This window comes from Emys orbicularis, chromosome 19, assembly GCF_028017835.1.
Source record: "Emys orbicularis isolate rEmyOrb1 chromosome 19, rEmyOrb1.hap1, whole genome shotgun sequence".
In the NCBI taxonomy this organism is placed as follows: Eukaryota; Metazoa; Chordata; order Testudines; family Emydidae; genus Emys; species Emys orbicularis.
The window spans coordinates 419,164-434,716 of record NC_088701.1 but is presented as its reverse complement, the minus strand read 5'-3'; the positions used below and the strand labels follow the sequence as shown (position 1 = coordinate 434,716).

At 50.5% G+C, this 15,553-nt stretch overlaps 2 protein-coding genes across 5 annotated transcripts; one reads left to right on the top strand and one right to left on the bottom strand.

Moving 5' to 3' along the window:
* Positions 1-1,255: 1,255 nt before the first annotated feature.
* On the bottom strand, positions 1,256-5,388 carry UBL5 (ubiquitin like 5). 4 transcript variants are annotated; one of them, XM_065419487.1, is made up of 5 exons: positions 5,329-5,388; positions 4,248-4,312; positions 3,601-3,684; positions 2,126-2,163; positions 1,256-1,531 (listed from the first exon to the last, which is right to left on the bottom strand). In XM_065419487.1, the coding sequence occupies exons 2-5, from the start codon at positions 4,301-4,303 to the stop codon at positions 1,488-1,490; spliced, it is 222 nt and encodes a 73-aa protein (XP_065275559.1). In that variant the 5' UTR covers positions 4,304-4,312; positions 5,329-5,388; the 3' UTR covers positions 1,256-1,487. The 4 variants fall into 4 exon arrangements, with proteins under 4 accessions (XP_065275559.1, XP_065275561.1, XP_065275562.1 ...); XM_065419489.1 differs by having other exon boundaries at positions 5,325-5,384; XM_065419490.1 differs by having other exon boundaries at positions 4,248-4,308; positions 5,325-5,384.
* A 64-nt stretch (positions 5,389-5,452) lies between these two features.
* Positions 5,453-7,360, top strand: FBXL12 (F-box and leucine rich repeat protein 12). The gene is made up of 3 exons (XM_065419777.1): positions 5,453-5,547; positions 5,852-5,924; positions 6,587-7,360. The coding sequence occupies exons 1-3, from the start codon at positions 5,453-5,455 to the stop codon at positions 7,358-7,360; spliced, it is 942 nt and encodes a 313-aa protein (XP_065275849.1).
* The last annotated feature ends 8,193 nt before the right edge of the window (positions 7,361-15,553 follow it).

Sequence of the window (15,553 nt, the reverse complement as noted above, 5' to 3'; positions counted from 1 at the left end):
TTCAGTTTGGAAAAGAGAAGACTAAGGGGGGACATGATAGAGGTATATAAAATCATGAGTGATGTTGAGAAAGTGGATAAGGAAAAGTTATTTACTTATTCCCATAATACAAGAACTAGGGGTCACCAAATGAAATTAATAGGCAGCAGGTTTAAAACAAATAAAAGGAAGTTCTTCTTCACGCAGCGCACAGTCAACTTGTGGAACTCCTTACCTGAGGAGGTTGTGAAGGCTAGGACTATAACAATGTTTAAAAGGGGACTGGATAAATTCATGGTGGCTAAGTCCATAAATGGCTATTAGCCAGGATGGGTAAGAATGGTGTCCCTAGCCTCTGTTCGTCAGAGGATGGAGATGGATGGCAGGAGAGAGATCACTTGATCATTGCCTGTTAGGTTCACTCCCTCTGGGGCACCTGGCATTGGCCACTGGCGGTAGACAGATACTGGGCTAGATGGACCTTTGGTCTGACCCAGTACGGCCTTTCTTATGTTCTTATGATCTAGTTAAAAATTATGCTAAAGGAGCCAGGAAAAGGGTTACAAGGGGATAAATACAACAGCTGTGACAGAAGTCGTACCAGACAGACTTTACCATGGAAACCAGGAGATGGCCTGGGTTAAGAATGAAGGTATTCAGAAATCTATTATTACTATTGCGGTTATTTGTTAAAGTGCTTTTTAATCAATTGCTCTCCTCTCACTGCCAATCATGTCTCATTGATGTAAATTCTCAGGATCCTAGCCAATCATTTACACTTACAGAGCTGAATGAACAGTTTAGAGAGTTTTTTGGGGAGTGGGATTTTGGAGGGGCGGAGGAGGTTGTGTTTGAAGGTTCAATGAGAATGATAGGGCAGAGCATATACAAGGTTATAGTACCTACCAACACAGGATGCCTATAGCTTGGGCAGAGGCTGTTATAGAAACAAACGTGATGGGAGTTGCTGTTTGCATGTTCCTGCCTGGATCGTAGCTTAACCACAGAACTACTGCAAAGTTTCTTTTAAAAAAGAGAAAAATCTAAATTTTAAATGACAGATACATTTGCTTGTGTTTGTGCTGCTTAAGCTAACTAGAAGAGAGTCCCTCTCAGCAGATGCATGGAGAGTGCTATAGTATTCATCTTATTCCAGAAAGCTAAATGGCCTAGAACACCACCACTGCTGAATAATGCTGTATTCATTAGGGCTGCTGTGGCAGTTACTGAGGAAGAGAGATTTCTTCTAACTTAAAAAGCCAGGAGTAGGACACTGAAGTTGTCAGGAGACCTTTATTACAAACAATTTTTTAAAACAAAATCTACCTTCTTACAAGTTTGCAGCTAGTTTTATTGCCATCAAAGCTAAAGACATCTGATAAAACTACATACACAACTTGAGCTTTTAATTTTTACCTTACATGAAATAAAGTTTATAGACAAGTTTTATATTAGAAAAAAAATAGAAAAGTGATGCCTGCCATGTGCAACTGCAGCTAGAGTCAAGGCTACTGATAATATAACTCCAGGTTCATGCCATCATGGATTTCATCTGGAAGGAATGAGTTAAGGGGAATTCCACAGGAAATGCTCAAACTCAAATGGAAGAAGGCATTAAGTTTCTACCAGCTCAATAATTCAAAATAAACTACAGCAGCAAATTTATTCTTTGATACATTGTACAAATTCTTAACAGAATTCTCCTTCCCACTTTACTACTGGTGTGTGTTTCTGTCCCAAATGGACAAACTAAACTGCTAGTGTTATGGAAGGGAACATGGGTCATATGAGACATTGTAAGCATCAACATTAGAAGCAGCAGCATCTTAACTCCGCATATTAGTCCCCGTCATATGCTACCCCACTCAGTTTAGTAAGGGACTTTTTCCTGTAGATTCACCAGTTATCTTATGATGGCCTGTCAATACCATCAGTCACCAGTACCCAAGGGGATAAGCAAGACCTCTGGTTTGTGACAAGCAACTATGTCAGATTAGGAAGGGTCTCTGTCTAGCTATGTATTTATAATGTGCCTGTCACTCCACTACTTAGGTTGTGGATCTTGTAAGTGACCGTTATTTTAACTAGACAAAGGGTTTCTCCAGAAGCTGCAGTTTACTTGGACTATTCTAATGTTTAAGGATACAGTCTCCCAGTGATACATGGTCCTTGAAGATTGTGTACCTGCACAAACGTTTTAAAAAGGAAGTTAGTCAAGAACAGAAGTGTAATACAAGAATTAACAAAAGGAAGTGCAGTCAATAAGAATGGAACAATTGTGATAATACCCAGAGGTTTGCTGGTATCAGTTATTACATTAGAAAATCAATCATTGAAATGTTACAACAGGTTTCTGAAACAGTGTTTTTTTAACAAATGCCAATCATGAATTCCATGAGGAAAGGGAAGAGACTGCCTATGTGCAGTTACAGTGTTAAATATATAACTTCACATATAGAAGTTAGAATGGCCATACTGGGTCAGACCAAAGGTCCATCTAGCCCAGTATCCTGTCTTCCGACAGTGGTCAAGGCCAGGTGCTTCAGAGGGAATGAACAGAACATGTAATCATCAAGTGATCCATCCCCTGTTAGGGCAACAACAGGAAATTCTGAAAAAAAGATGGAGAACCAAGTAAAAATCTTGAGTCGAATGTCACTGCAGGTGAGAATATGAAGGCAAACTCACTCAGCAGCATTCATCCAGAATAATTTGTAGTTATTTATACTTTTGTTTTATAAAGTTTAGAGCCGCTGGCCTGCCTCTGAGACTTTAAGTGAGAGGTTTGTCAGTGGAGCCCCCAGGAACATTGGACAATGGGGAAGGTACAGAACGTGAAACATCTGAGAATTAAAAAATTGAGAACCTAAAAAGAAATCTTAAATGAACACTCACTGAAAGTCTGCACCACATGCCTCCTCTCCCTAGGATCACCCTTTCTGTTGCATTCTTTAAGATTTTGCATTCATATGCAGCTTACCATCCCAGAGTGCATCAGAAACTAGCCATCTCTGGGTATGTGTGGTGGGAGGGGTGTGGATTGTAGCTGAAGACTGCATCAGACACACCCACATGCAGGGAAGTGCACAGAATTCAGTTTACCTGCCTTGGGAGGATGAAGAGCTAAAATGACCCTGCTTGGGATTGAAATCTGTAGCTCCAGGGAGTCCCAGTGCATCAAGCCTGCTAAGGTAGGGGTGCCCAACATGCGTCTCTTTAGAAGTTAATATGTGGCTCCTTGTATAGGCACCAACTCCAGGGCTGGAGCTACAGGCACCAACTTTCCAATGTGCCCAGGGGTGCTCATTGCTCAACCCCTGGCTCTGCCACAGGCCCTGCCCCCACTCCACCCCCTCCCCTGAGCCTGCTGTGCCCTCACTCCTCTCCCCCAGAGCCTCTTGCACACCACGAAACAGCAGGGAGGGAGGAGGAGAGCTGATCAACGGGGCTGCCAGTGGGCAGGAGGTGCTGGGAGCAGGGTGGGGGAGCTGATGTGGGGCTGCTGACGTGTTACTGTGGCTCTTTGGCAATGTACATTGGTAAATTCTGGCTCCTCAGGCTGGCCACTTCTGTGCTAAGGTGTTTCCTTCCCTCGCCCCTGCGTTTAATTCACCCACTTACCATTTCTTCAGTACAATTTTGTCCCAGCGGGTCCCAGTCTGAGCTGCAATGAGTTTTTTCAGGTCGCCGATTGTGTCCTCAGTGCTGAGCAACACGGTTAAGGAAACTACATTCGCACCCACGTACCGAGCGCCTGGACAAAGCGGCATTGACCAGGGCCAGAATCCCCCTCCTCCCCAAGGGGCTAGAGTCAGGGGTCGGCAGCCTTTCAGAAGGGGTGTGCCGAGTCTTCATTTATTCACTCTAATTTAAGGTTTTGTGTGCCAGTCATACATTTTAATGTTTTTAGAAGGTCTCTTTCTATAGGTCTATAATATATAACTAAACTATTGCTGTATGTAAAGTAAATAAGGTTTTTAAAATGTTTAAGAAGCTACATTAAATGCAGAGCTCCCTGGACCGGTAGCCAGGACCCAGGCAGTGTGAGTGCCACTGAAAATCAGCTTGCATGCCATAGGTTGCCTACCCCTGGAGACATTTATAGTCACCTTTCCCACCTGTCACGTTACAGACACCCACCACCACGGCATCTCCCAGCGGGTAGGGTGCTCTTGCTAGGAGAGGAAGAGGCACTGATGGAAGCTCCCATTCCCAAACGCCCCAAGGCTCCCGTAAGCCGTACCCCCAGCATCCCCTCCGGAGGATACTTGCATTTGACTCGCACTTTCTTGCCCAGCCGGTCGTTGCAGACAACTTCAATCATCCTGCCTGCCTGGGGGGAGGCGAAAGGCGTTAGGGGTGGGGAAAGGGGTGACCCCCAGAGCTGGGGAGAATTGGGGCTGAGAGCAGGGAGGGCAGGCCTGGCTGGCGGGAGGCATTAGGGGTAGGGAGGGAGCGAGAGGTTGGGGGGCGGGGTGACCCCCCCGAACTGGGGAGAATTGGGGCTGAGAGCGGGTGGTGGGGCCTGGCCGGGGGAGCAGAGCGGAGGGGGGAGGGGGCCGGGCCTGGCCGGGGGAGCAGAGCGGGGGGGGGAGGGGGCCGGGCCAGGCCGGGGGAGCAGAGCGGGGGGGGGGGAGGGGGGCCGGGGCAGGCCGGGGGAGCAGAGCGGGGGGGGGGGAGGGGGGCCGGGGCAGGCCGGGGGAGCAGAGCGGGGGGGGGGGAGGGGGGCCGGGGCAGGCCGGGGGAGCAGAGCCGGGGGGGAGGGGGGCCGGGGCAGGCCGGGGGAGCAGAGCGGGGGGGGGGAGGGGGCCGGGCCTGGCCGGGGGAGCAGAGCGGGGGGGGGGAGGGGGCCGGGCCTGGCCGGGGGAGCAGAGCGGGGGGGAGGGGGAGGGGGCCGGGCCTGGCCGGGGGAGAGAGGGGGCCGGGCCTGGCCGGGGGAGCAGAGCGGGGGGGGGGGGGGGAGGGGACCGGGCCTGGCCGGGGGAGCAGAGCGGGGGGGGGGGGAGGGGGCCGGGCCGAGGGAGCAGAGCGCGGGGGGGGGGGGTGATGGGGCCGGGCCGAGGGAGCAGAGCGCGGGGGGGGCGGGGGCCGGGCCTGGCCGAGGGAGCAGAGCGGGGGGGGGGGGCGGGCCTGGCCGAGGGAGCGGAGCGGGGGGGGCCGGCCCGGGCCTGGCTGGGGGGCGGAGGACTCTGGCGGGAGGGTCCCTTCCCGGGGCGAGGGCGGAGCCGGCCCTGCCGGGGAGCCGAAGGAGGCCGGGGGGAGACCCAGGCCCGGTAACGGCTGGGGGGGGGGGTGGCCCCACCGACCCCGCTCCCGGGCCACTGAGCCGCCCCGCCCCCCGGCACCTACCGCCGATGCCCGTAAGCGCCGAGGAGATGCTGGGGAGACTGACCCGGAAGCGGAAGTGCTCTGCTAGCGGCAGGAAGTCGGTGGGGCCGGGGCCGGGCGGAACCGGAAGCGGAAGTGTCTGGCGATGGCGGCGGCCGCGGGTCTGGGGGCGCTGCCCGACTCCCTCCTGCTGGAGATTCTGTGGCTGCTGCCGCTGCACGAGCGGCTGCGCGGGGCCAGGTGCGGCGCGGCCCCCCCGGTCCAGCTCCTCCCCTCCTCTTCCTCCCCCTCCCCGGGGCGGCTCGGTCCAGCCCCCCCCCATCTTCTCCTCTTCCCCTGCCCCCCCCTCCTCCTCCCCCCCCCCCGGGCGGCTCGTTCCAGCCCCCTGCCCCCCCCCCCCCCCGCGGCTCGGCCCAGCCCCCTGGAAAGGGGGCTCCTCCATGCCGCCCCCCCCGGTGGATGAGCTCGTTCCCTGTGCCCCCCACAAAATTGAGCATGGATGCTGCCGCCGGGATCGTAACTTGCCCTGCTGCTGTTCCCACAGGGTCTGCAGACGCTGGCACAGGCTGGTACAGGACAAGATGCTCTGGAGATTTGTGGATTTAAGGCCCTACAAGGTACCAGCCCAGCTGTGTCCCTGCAGCGTGTCTCCCACTCGAGACCACTCCAAGGGGCTGATAAATGCTGTCCCGGGGAAGGGGCAGAGGGGCCTATGGGGACCAGACGCCTGCATCTGGGATTCAACATGAGCTGGTGAATGAGAGAAGAGAAGGAAGAGAAGAGGCACAGTGAGGCTATCCTAGGGGCAGATCTTGCACATATGGGGCATTGGGGGAGGGAGCTGCGTATGGGAGGCTAGTGTTACATGGGCAGAGAGGCCATGAGATCAGCTGGACCAGTTTCTGAAGAGCATTTAAAACCAGGAGGGTTGTTTTAAGCAGCTCCCTGAAGTCAGGGATGGTGTCTGAGGACAGAGACTGTGTATGTGGAGGAGAAGGCAGCCACAGCATCTGACACGTGCTGGAGTGTGGAGAGCAGAGACTGAGGTTGCTCATAGGGAAAGGAGCTGCAGCAGTCAGGGTAAGAGGAGATCTACTGCAGGGTCGTGCCTGTGGCTTATCCTACGGGTGTGGAGTAACTTCCTTAAAGATGAATGGGAAAGAGGTATATGAAGAAGAGCGGGGATGGGCCTTTCCTTGCTCGTTTACTGCTTCTGTTGGGTTTGTTGCGTGTCTTGTCAAGGTGCTAAGTGCTTTGTTGCTTGCTCTCTTGTGCTCAGCTCAGCTCCAGGATCCTGTGGCACCTGCTAAGGCAGTACCTGCGCAATAGCCTGAGAGTACTGAAAGTGAGAGGAGCTCTCTACTCTATGAGAAAGCATGAGTTCCTTTCCCCAGCGCTGTTGCAGGCACTCGGGAAGCAGTGTCCCAGCCTCTATCATCTTTGCCTGACCCAGGCTGACCTCCGTCGGCTCCCATATGACTGTATACCGTCTTCTCTAAAGAGCATGAAGCTGAGCCAGTGTGAGATCCCAGTTGTGTGGTTCCAAAAATCTGCATCTCCAGAGACTCCCAGAGTCCTGCCACAACTGCAGCATCTCATGATCCATAACGTCTCTGCCTTTTCTGATCAGCATCTGCTTAACATATCATCTCAGACCAGCCTAAGGACACTGACCCTCTCTGGAACCTACCGGCTGACGGACGCTGGAATTCAGAGAGCAGCCCCATATCTGGAGGACCTGGAATGCCTGGTCCTGCGCAAATGTGTCATTACAGATGCTGCTGTTCACTTCATCGGGCGTCACATGAAACAGCTCCGCTCTTTGGAATTCAGCAATACTTGTTCCCTAACAGATGCGGGCCTGGCTTGTTTAGCAGCCTTGAAGTGCTTGGAAACCCTCCGCCTCGAGTCCAGGTTTAAGCTTTCCCCCGATGCCATTGTTGCTATGTGCCAGGCACTCCCCCAGTTAAGGAATCTCAATTTAGATGGGATTGACTTTGAAGACCAGACAATACATAAAATTCAGGCAAGTTTGCCCAACTGCCGTTTCTAATGTGCTCCCTGACACACATTCTGAGGCGAAATGTTAACAGTGGGGAGTTGTATGGAACACATGAGGGTGAGCTGTGGGGTGTTCACCCCCCTGAAATAACTCCCAGAATTGCTTCTTCTGGGCAGGGTTGTACTCCCAGTGGCAGTTGCATTTATCTGCCTGGAGGCAGAATTTTCTCTGGCTAAAACAATGAGGTGAGCAGTGTAGGACAAGGACCATCCTGACAGCTTGTATCACCTGAAAACAGGCCAGCAGAAATTCAGTTCTGCAGTCTGCTTGGCTGGGCTCCTGAAGTGACCTCTCTCCTTCTCCTACTAAGAAAATAGCAAGACCCGGTGAATAGGTGGCATAGGAGGACCAGTGACCCTATGAGCTTATTTAAATTAGAGGCAGTTTGGCAGCAGGGGGTTTCTCTTTTAAGTTTAACCCCATCTCACATTAAACATCAGGCAACAGGTGAATTATCCCCAAGAACAAGGGAGTAAGTCAGCTGTCGTCCTGACGCACAGAAGGGTTTGGCTACCCAAAGGACTCTAGATAAAATTTAACTCAGGTCAAAAGGCATTAGCCACATTGCTGTGCTATGAGCATACTCCAAAACATGCTTAGTAGGAAGTGGACAAAGGATTGTGCAAACACACATTTTAATTGCAGGGAACAGAACCTTTAAGGGGAAAGAACCCATCATGTCCATTTCACAAACACAGACACCACACAGGTCGGTGCATGTGCGGCTGTGATTGTGTCCTGTCCCGCAGGGTGGAGTGGTGGGGGTTCTGCTGCGACCCCAAGGATATGTGGAATGTGGGGGAGGGGGAAGTATAAGGAAGTCCCAGAATGCATTTGTCTGTGTGCTGCAGGGGGAGGCAAGCACGCACCTGTTCAGCCTGAAGTTCAGTCAGAGATCACAGCATGTCTGTTTGCTCCTTGAGCAGCACCATCATCTCTACCTGTCCGTTTTTCCTGTCATTGCTATCGCTCTGCATTCTGTCCTTGAGCGTCACCCTCCAAGCCTGGAATCTGACACAGCAGAACCTTACAGGACCTCCTGCAACATGTCTTCCCATGTCCTCTTCTTTCTCCTGCTTATCTGGCCCAGCTGCTCTTTCAGGGTGGATGGAGAGACTGTCAAGGCCACGCTTGCAGCTGCAAAAGAAACAGTGGACAGAGGTACTATTGTGAATGCATTCACAGCCCCACAAGTTACAAGCACAACATTCTCCCTTCTCCTTGGGATCCATAGAGCTGGGCAGCAGTCCTAGGCATGATGAGTTCATCCTGGGGGGCGGAGCGAGTTTGGTCAATAACTTGGGGTAGCTCACAGGCATCAGTATAAGCAGATGGGGCAGTTGAGCTGAATACTGTCACCGTTTCCCACAGGCAATGGAGACTTTAGCGTATATCTTGCTCCTGAGGGTAATGGAGGCAGAAAGGAAACGGCCCTTCTCCACCTTGTCCCAAGCCATCTGTCTGTAGATATCTACATTTCTATGGCTGGATTGGAGCTGTGCCGGCACAGCTTCTCCCCAGAGACCCAGGAGATCCACCACCTCCTGTGTACTCAAGGCAGGAGTGTGTTTGCTGCGTGGAACCACCATGGTCAATTGGGCAGATGCTAGGTGAGCTCTCCATGCTGAGCAAACAGGAAATGAATTTAAAAGGTATGTGGTGAGTACCTGGCCAACGGACAGTGGAGTTCAAAACAGTGACTAGAGCGGTAGTGGTGTGGCATTGTGGGACACCTCCTGGAGGCCATTAAAGTTGATGTAATTAACACAGTGTCTACACTGACACTGCATCATCATAACTATGTTGACTTAAGTGCTACGCCTCTTGTGGAGGTGGAATTATTAAGTTCACGTAGCGGGTGATTTACTTTGTCAGGAGCATCATTATAGGGTAGATGCTGACCGAATAAGATTGACGTAAGCCACCTTGCGTTGACCTAACTGTAGCATAGACCAGACCCAAATGTATGCGAATAACTAGAGCATAGATCTCAGGTATTATATTTGAGTAATATTAGCAGGCTGCCAGCAGCCAGATCCTGCACCTGGTTTGTTGGGTTACATTGCTGTGCATGGCTGCTTGTGCCTTCTATTGTTTAAATACTCCCTCATCTTTACCTGCTGTTACAAAGCCCTGAGTTCGTGTTAGCAAGCTTTGGCTGACATTAAAATGGTAGCTGTTATGAAGTTTCCATTCTAGGACACACTGAGGTTTTGAATCTGCTGAGTTATCTGTAATCAAATGTAAAATTTATTTATAAAATAAAAATGCTTTTAGATCTGTAAAGTCGTCTCATGCTGTCAGGTTTTGACTGAAATGTGGCAATAGTCGACTTGTGGTTTTTAACAGATCAGTGATACTGCTTGTGTTGTATGGAGAAACCCACCTCTTTCCCCTTTGCCTGGGGCCTCACCCTTTTCTCCCCCTTCCCTGGGGCCCTGCTCCTGTTCTACCTAGTGTCCCCCCATTCCACCCCCCCGTGCAGCCCCACAACCCGTTTGCTACTTCCTGCGCACGCGCCCCCCCCTTCCCATGGCCCCAAGACCAGAGAAGCTCTGTCTCTTCCCCCCCCCCCCCCACCAGGGCCCCAGGCCACAGCAAGGAGTGAGAGCTCCCCCAGCCCTGAGGCTGCGGCAGGTAACAAGAGCTCCTCCAGTTCTGGGGCCACAGCGGGGGTCCCAGTGCAAGGGCTTCCCCTTCCCCCCCCTCCCCCCAGCTTCCCCTGCCGTGCCCACCCTGCCCGCCCAGTGCTGCTGCCAGGGAGCGGGGTCGGGGCGTGGGGTCTCTAGGGCCCCCCAGTTGGCCGGGGCCCCTGAGTACAGGCCCCATAGGCCCAGTGACTAATCCGCCACTGCCCCTTTTCTTGACTGAAAGCATCTTGCCTAATAGGCGTTATCCAGGTGTAACTACATTTGAAATACAGCTACATAGTCAATATTCACAATTTCAGATACAAAATCACATCACGTCAACACCCACCACGGGCCTTCGCGATGCTTTCTTTTAATTAAACAGTCGGATTCTCCTGATCCGCACCAGTTCTAAGTCAGCTGCTAGGCACCGGCCAAGGCAGAATACCGCCCCCCCCCCCCCATCCCCGCCGAGGGGGAGAGGCGAGCGACGCCCACCACAGCTGGGGCGATCCACAGGAAGGGCCCAGCTTGCGTCCAGAGTTGCACCCAGCCCCACTTCACGCCCCAGCCCTTAGAGCCAATTCTTATCCCGAAGTTACGATCCGGCTTGCCAACTTCCCTTACCTACATTGTTCTAACGTGCCAGAGACTGTTCACCTTGAGACCTGCTGCAGATATGGGTATGGCCTGGCGTGAGATTTACACCATCTCCCCCGGATTTTCAAGGGCCAGTGAGAGCTCACCGCACGCCGCTGAAACCGTGACGCTTTCCAGGGCTCGAGCCCCTCTCTCGGGGTGAGCCCATTCCAGGGCGCCCTGCCCTTCACAAAGAAAAGAGAACTCTCCCTGGGGCTCCCGCCGGCTTCTCCAGGATCGGTTGCGTTACCGCACTGGACGCCTCGCGGCACCGATCTCTACCACTCCGGATTTGGGGATCTGAACCCGACTCCCTTTCGATCGGCTGAGGGCAACGGAGGCCATCGCCCGTCCCTTCGGAATGGCACTCGCCTATCTCTTAGGACCAACTGACCCCGTTCAACTGCTGTTCACATGGAACCCTTCTCCACTTTGGCCTTCAAAGTTCTCGTTTGAATATTTGCTACTACCACCAAGATCTACACCTGCGGCGGCTCCACTCGGGCCCACACCCTAGGCTTCAAGGCGCACCATAGCGGCCCTCCTACTCGTCGTGGCGTAGCCCCCACGGCTCTCATTGCCGGCGACGGCCGGGTATGGGCCCGACGCTCCAGTGCCATCCATTTTCAGGGCTAGTTGATTCGGCAGGTGAGTTGTCACACATTCCTTAGCGGATTCCAACTTCCATGGCCACCATCCTGCTGTCTATAACAACCAACACCTTTTCTGGGGTCTGAGAGCACTAAGTTGTCATGGGATAAGAGGGAAGATCCTTTCATGGACTGAGAACTGGTTAAAAGACAGGGAACAAAGGGTAGGAATAAATGGTAAATTTTCAGAATGGAGAGGAGTAACTAGTGGTGTTCCCCAAGGGTCAGTCCTAGGACCAATCCTATTCAACTTATTCATAAATGATCTGGAGAAAGGGGTAAAAAGTGAGGTGGCAAAGTTTGCAGATGATACTAAACTGCTCAAGACAGTTAAGACCAAAGCAGACTATGAAGAACTTCAAAAAGATCTCACAAAACTAAGTGATTGGGCAACAAAATGTCAAATGAAATTTAATGTGGATAAATGTAAAGTAATGCACATTGGAAAAAATAACCCCAACTATACATACAATATGATGGGGGCTAATATAGCTACAACTAATCAGGAAAGAGATCTTGGAGTCATCGTGGATAGTTCTCTGAAGACGTCCATGCAGTGTGCAGCGGCAGTCAAAAAAGCAAACAGGATGTTAGGAATCATTCAAAAAGGGATAGCGAATATGACGTAGAATACCTTATTGCCCTTATATAAATCCATGGTACGCCCACAACTTGGATACTGCGTACAGATGTGGTCTCCTCATCTCAAAAAAGATATACTGGCATTAGAAAAGATTCAGAGATGGGTAACTAAATGATTAGGGGTTTGGAACGGGTCCCATATGAGGAGAGATTAAAGAGGCTAGGACTTTTCAGCTTGGAAAAAAGGAGACTAAGGGAGGATATGATAGAGGTCTATAAAATCATGATGTCAAGTATCAGAGGGGTAGCCGTGTTAGTCTGAAACTGTAAAAAGCAACAGAGGGTCCTGTGGCACCTTTAAGACTAACAGAAGTATTGGGAGCATAAGCTTTCGTGCAAGTGCATCTGAAGAAGTGAGGTTCTTACCCACGAAAGCTTATGCTCCCAATACTTCTGTTAGTCTTAAAGGTGCCACAGGACCCTCTGTTGCTTTTTATAAAATCATGAGTGATGTGGAGAAAGTGAATAAGGAGAAGTTACTTGTTCCCATAATATAAGAACTAGGGGCCACCAAATGAAATTAATGGGCAGCAGGTTTAAAACAAATAAAAGGAAGTTCTTCACACAGCGCACAGTCAACCTGTGGAACTCCTTGCCTGAGGAGGTTGTGAAGACTAGGACTATAACAGGGTTTAAAAGAGAACTAGATAAATTCGTGGAGGTTAAGTCCATTAATGGCTATTAGCCAGGATGGGTAAGGAATGGTGTCCCTAGCCTCTGTCTGTCAGAGGGTGGAGATGGATGGCAGGAGAGAGATCACTTGATCATTACCTGTTAGTTTCACTCCCTTTGGGGCACCTGGCATTGGCCACTGTCGGTAGACAGGATACTGGGCTGGATGGACCTTTGCTCTGACCCAGTATGGCCATTCTCAGTAAGGCTGAGGGGGGATATGATTGCTCTCTTTAAATATATCAGAGGGATAAATACCAGGGAGGGAGAGGAATTATTTCAGCTCAGTACTAATGTGGACACGAGAACAAATGGATATAAACTGGCCGTCGGGAAGTTTAGGCTTGAAATTAGACGACGATTTCTAACCGTCAGAGGGGTGAAGTTCTGGAACAGCCTTCCGAGGGAAACAGTGGGGGCGAAAGACCTCTCTGGCTTTAAGATTAAGCTTGATACGTTTATGGAGGGGATGGTTTGATGGGATAACGTGATTTTAGTCAATAACATGCCATTGCTGGTAATTAGTATCAATGGTCAATGTGGGTCTGGCTGGAGAATCTTGCCCGCATGCTCGGGGTTCTGCTGATCGCCATATTTGGGGTCGGGAAGGAATTTTCCTCCAGGATAGATTGGCAGAGGCCCTGGAGGTTTTTCGCCTTCCTCCGCAGCATGGGGCAGGGGTCGCTTGCTGGAGGATTCTCTGCGACTTGAAGTCTTTAAATCATGATTTGGGGACTTCAACAGCTGAGTCAAGGGAGAGAATTATTCCAGGAGTGGGTGGGTCAGCTTTTGTGGCCTGCATCATGCGGGAGGTCAGACTAGATGATCATAATGGTCCCTTCTGACCTTAAAGTCTATGAGTCTATGAGTCTATGTTCTTATGGCTAACTTCTCAGTTAAGCCTCCCATTGCAGGCCTGTGTTTTTATATAAACAACAAATTTGTCTAATCGGCTGTTTTCCTCCTTTCCAAGTATAGGTTGTGCAAGAAGCTTTCAGATCAAACAACAAACCTGGAAGGCACTGAACCCATGTGGTGAAATCTACTGTGCATCTTGGCAACAACTGCCCTGTTTGCCCTGGGCTGACATTGTGTCTTTGTGGTCATACAAAAGTAAGACCAGTGCAAAATTCAGGGAAATAAACAGTGGTGAGAGCCCCAGCCTTGCATTGGGAATGGTTTCAGGCCTGTTTGTTTAATACCTACTGTGACCCCTTGGTGCCAAGTGGCAGAGGGCACAGAGGGGGTGCATAGGGTTTCAAGGATTCCCTGGGTCAGACATATGCATAATAATTCACCAAAGGATGGCATGTGAGGTCTCCCCTGAAAGCTCACTGGTCATAATCATGGTGAAATGTATGTAATCATATTATATACAAAGTTATGTATTTATACTGAAATGTGTGTTCTTCAAGTATGTAAGTTAAGACAGGTCACTAGAAGGCAATAAACAAGTTCTGGTCAGGCAGGGGATAGTAGACATTTATCTCCCTAAGTGGTCATTGAATATTGCATATCTTGCATATCTTACAATACAAATCTGTTTGCATACGGAGCTACCAGCTAATCAAGATTTCAAAGTCTACAGGAAATCTCAAAATCTACAAGAGGGAACACAGTGAAGTGTGTCGTGTTTATGACTAAAATCAAAGAATTAGTCTGGTATATCAGGAGAATGCAAGGAAACACAAGGAGGTATTCACAGAGTAGGCAAGCTGAGTGTGTGGCTTGTTTAATTGAAAAGGGATTACAGCCTACTGGCTGAAAAATGCTGGTGAGCAATACTAGCAGACATGATAGTAACTAGCTAAGTAAGTCATCTAGGTTCTAGAATGCGTGTTATAATTTTATTTTACTTGTCACCATTTGTTTCTAATACCTCTGCTTGTGATCATTGAAATCTCTGCTCTTTATTTCATAAACTGTTACCTGTTGTCACTATTAACATACCTCTGTGCTGAATGTTAAGCAGAGTGTGATCTGAAGGGAAATGGGTAAGCTGGTGTTGGTAGCATCGGATCTGTGAATTCTGCAGGTGTCCAGTGGACCAGGGGCTGGTCGCTCCAGAGTGACACACAGGGGTTAGAGTGTCTCTATCACTAAACGAGAGAGAGCAGGGCCTGCGTAGGCCTGGAGGGGAGTGCCTCCGTTGCCCATGGCTGGGGGGGGGGGGGTTGTGGAGCTCACTCTGAGCTGGCACAGACAAGGCTTCCTCATGCTAAGCAGAGGTGGTAGCGAGGGGCCTCACAACCCGGGCACCCTGGGAAGCGTCACACCTACTGATACATGTTTATCACAAACACAAAGGTTTAAGATAGAGTAAAGGCTGCAAGGAACTATGTTGCCTTCCGTAGCATCTGCCACTGGGGCATCTGGTCCCTTTTTAGCTACAGACATGAAAACAAATTGGCAAAAATGAAAATCAAAAGCACAGCAAAATCAGTCAGTCAAGCTCTTACCACAGTTCGATGGGGCCAGGCTGGGACTCTGGAATCTGTAAGTGCGGTAACTAGGGGCGCTGCCACACCCCCAGCTTGAAGTGGTTTCCATTATATACAGGGTTTACAGTTTGGTTCAATGTCTCTCAGTACCCCCGCTATAAACATTGTTCCAGCCCCCCTGCTGGAATCAAAATGTTCTCTACGGTTGTTAGCACTGGGATGTTTGCAGTCCGCCAGCACTGTGTGCTGAACAGTGTAATTTAATATTTGTAAGTCCCAACTTGCCAGTTTCTGAACTGAGATTTTTTTATCCCAGGGCACCTGCGGAACATGCACGTACGAAGCATGGAATGGCAAGGGAACAGCAATTCTACTTTTCATGTACTAACTATCATGTACTAACCGTTCAGCTGCATTAATGTATGGAGTCTGGGTATCACAGGAGTCCTAGGGCTGTGATGGCAACTTGCTGAGACTGTAGATACCACTGTTTAGTCTATGTGAGCATTA